The sequence below is a fragment of the Scomber japonicus genome, chromosome 13 (assembly GCF_027409825.1).
Source record: "Scomber japonicus isolate fScoJap1 chromosome 13, fScoJap1.pri, whole genome shotgun sequence".
In the NCBI taxonomy this organism is placed as follows: Eukaryota; Metazoa; Chordata; class Actinopteri; order Scombriformes; family Scombridae; genus Scomber; species Scomber japonicus.
In genome coordinates, this window is record NC_070590.1 from 1,086,844 (window position 1) to 1,089,691 (window position 2,848).

General features: G+C 50.2%; 1 protein-coding gene across 1 annotated transcript; it reads right to left on the reverse strand.

Moving 5' to 3' along the window:
• Positions 1-1,774: 1,774 nt before the first annotated feature.
• On the reverse strand, positions 1,775-2,459 carry LOC128371851 (heat shock protein beta-11-like). Its single transcript, XM_053332240.1, has one exon. It carries the CDS (start codon positions 2,438-2,440, stop codon positions 1,775-1,777), a length of 666 nt encoding a protein of 221 aa, XP_053188215.1. The 5' UTR covers positions 2,441-2,459.
• Positions 2,460-2,848: the final 389 nt, after the last annotated feature.

Sequence of the window (2,848 nt, forward strand, 5' to 3'; positions counted from 1 at the left end):
AAGTGTGTACTGTAGCTGTTAAATCTTTAGTCCTTCTGTTCTTTACTTTCTGATGTTTTTTCTTAATATTTCTAATCTGATGTCTGAGGCGGCGAAGGACGAAAAAATGAATAATAATAAAAAGCTTCGGCCGGCGGCGAGAACGCGGAGCGACGTGTACAAAGTTAGCGAGGCTCGGACATCTCTTTGTCTTTTAGAAATGTTTTTTATTGTATGTGTTTTAAAAAAAACAAAAAAAAATCAATGACGGCAATTTGAAGCAGTTTGTGAATAAATTAAGTTTATTGAGAATTATTTTACAAAGAAAGGGAAAAAAACTGTGTGTCCTGTTTTTATTCACAGCTGAGACCTGATGATGTCATCATCCCGGGTCAGATTGACCCTGTCTGTTTTTACTGTTCCTTCCTTCCTTCCTTCCTTTCTTCCTTCCTTCCTTCTTGTCCTTCCTTCCTTGCTTTTATGCCTCCCTTACTTCCTTCCCTCCTTTCTCCCTTCCTTCCTTTCATCTTTACTTCCCTCCTTCCTTCCTTCCTTCTTTCCTTCCTTCTTGTCCTTCCTTCCTTCCTTTTCTGCCTCCCTTCCTTCCTTCCCTCCTTTCTCCCTTCCTTCCTTCTTGTCCTTCCTTCCTTCCTTTTCTGTCTCCCTTCCTTCCTTCCCTCCTTTCTTCCTTCCTTCCTTCTTTCCTTCCTTCCTTCCTTCTTGTCCTTCCTTCCTTTTCTGCCTCCCTTCCTTCCTTCCCTCCTTTCTCCCTTCCTTCCTTTTATCTTTACTTCCCTCCTTCCTTCCTCTTCTTGTGACTGACGTGTGAAGCAGCTGAGGATCTTAACTTCACTTCACAGCTTTAAAATAGTCGGCAGCTCAAACTGAGCTGTGACCTCATCACAAAGCTCTGCAGGCGCAACGACGGCTCGCCGCCACCGGGAGGCGCCAAACGCAACGACGGCTCGCTGCCACCAGGAGGCGCCAAACGTAACGACGGCTCGCCACCACCGGGAGGCGCCAAACACAACGATGACTCGCCACCACCAGGAGACGCCAAGCTGGAAATATGAAGCATCAGGTTTAGAAAAGGTTTAATAAAAAGTAAAATAATGTTTATCAGGGAGGTGATATTAGCTGAGAGAGATTTAATCTGATGTTACTTTAATGTGAAATACACATAAAAAGGAAGGAAGGAAGTATAGAAGGAAGGAAGGAAGGAAGGTAGGGAGGAAAGATGGAGGGAAGGAAGGACCTGAACTGTTATTTAACATTTTTACTTATTTATTTATTTAGTTTAAAAGTTTCTGTTTCAGCTTCTAGTTTTAATTTCCTGAAGAGTTTTTATTTGTTTAGAAACCTTCGAGTCACAATCCTAAAAACCATGAGTCAGAAAATATGATTAAAAAAAAGTTAAATAATGAGATCAGCCATCAACATGTTGATTCATTTATTTATTCTTCTAAATAATAAAAAGTAAAAGTTATTAAAGTAATTTATAAACATGCAGGACAATAAGAACACAAAGAGATGATGTCATAACGATGATGTCATAAAGATGATGTCATACTTTTAGAAACATGATTAGTCGTCACGTGATGAATAAAGAAGAGTTGAAGCATCACATGAAACATTTCAGAGTTTATTATAAACCGTTAAAGTGCTGAGCAGAGATGTGTGAGAGGAGCTGCCCCCCCTCCGGCCCCCCGGGGATCGAGCTGCCCCCCCTCCGGCCCCCCAGGGGTCGAGCTGCCCCCCCTCCGGCCCCCCGGGGGTCCGAGGCGTCACTCTGCTGTCAGTGTTTGTCGGCGGCGCTGCTCTCTGAGGAGGAGCTGCCCCCCTCCGGCCCCCCGGGGGTCGGCGAGGACGGGGACGTGAGGGCGGGGGCCGAGGTCACGCTGATGGGGACGACTCGCTCCTTCCCGTCTTTCACCACTTGGTCTCGGGGCGCCTGGATCTGCAGCCGGCCCCCCACCAGCGAGCAGGTGACGGTGTCGGGCTGGACCCCCTCCGGCAGGTCGAACTCCTGCCTGAACTCCTGGCAGCGGTACGAGTACGAGCCTTTCCCGTCGTCCTGCTTCTTCTCCGTCCGGCCGCTCACACGCAGCTTCTTGCCCACCTGCTTGACCGACAGCTCCTCGGGGGAGAACTCCTGGGTGTCCAGACTGAGGGCGAAGCTGCCCCCGGCCCCCCCCCCCAGGTCCTGGAAGGCGATGGGCTTGAAGAATCCGGCGGCGGAGGACGAGGACGAGGTCTGGTCGATCTCCTCGAAGATCTTCTGGTGGAGCCTCTCCATGAACTCCATGTTCTGCCTCATCTCCTGCATGTGGCGGATCATCTCCTGCTCCATGTGGTAGAAGAGGGGCCGGGTCTCGGGCCACAGGCTGCGGACCGGCCAGTGCAGGTCCATGAAAGGCCGCATGGTGACGGGGGACGGCTGGAAGACGCTGGGGCACAACATGCTGCTGCTGTTGGTGGTGCTGTTGTTGGTCTGCTGCTGTTGGTGGTGCTGTTGCTGGTCTGCTGCTGTTGGTGGTGCTGTTGCTGGTCTGGTGCTGGTGGTACTGGTCGTCTACTGATGCTGGTCTGCTGCTGGTGCTGGTCTGGTGGTCTGCTGGTCTACTGGTGCTGGTTCTGGTGGTGGTCTGGTCCTGGTGGTCTCCTGCTGGTGTCCGATCAGTGAGGAGTCTGTGTGTCTGTCTGATGCCCGGCCTTCCTCCTGTTTATATACACACACACACCCACCGGAAAGTTCCAGCAGCATTCCTGCAAGTGTGCGTGTGTGTGTGTCTCTCTCTCTCTCTGTGTGTGTGTGTGTGTGTGTGTGTGTGTGTGTGTGTGTGTGTGTGTGTGTGTGTGTGTGTGTGTG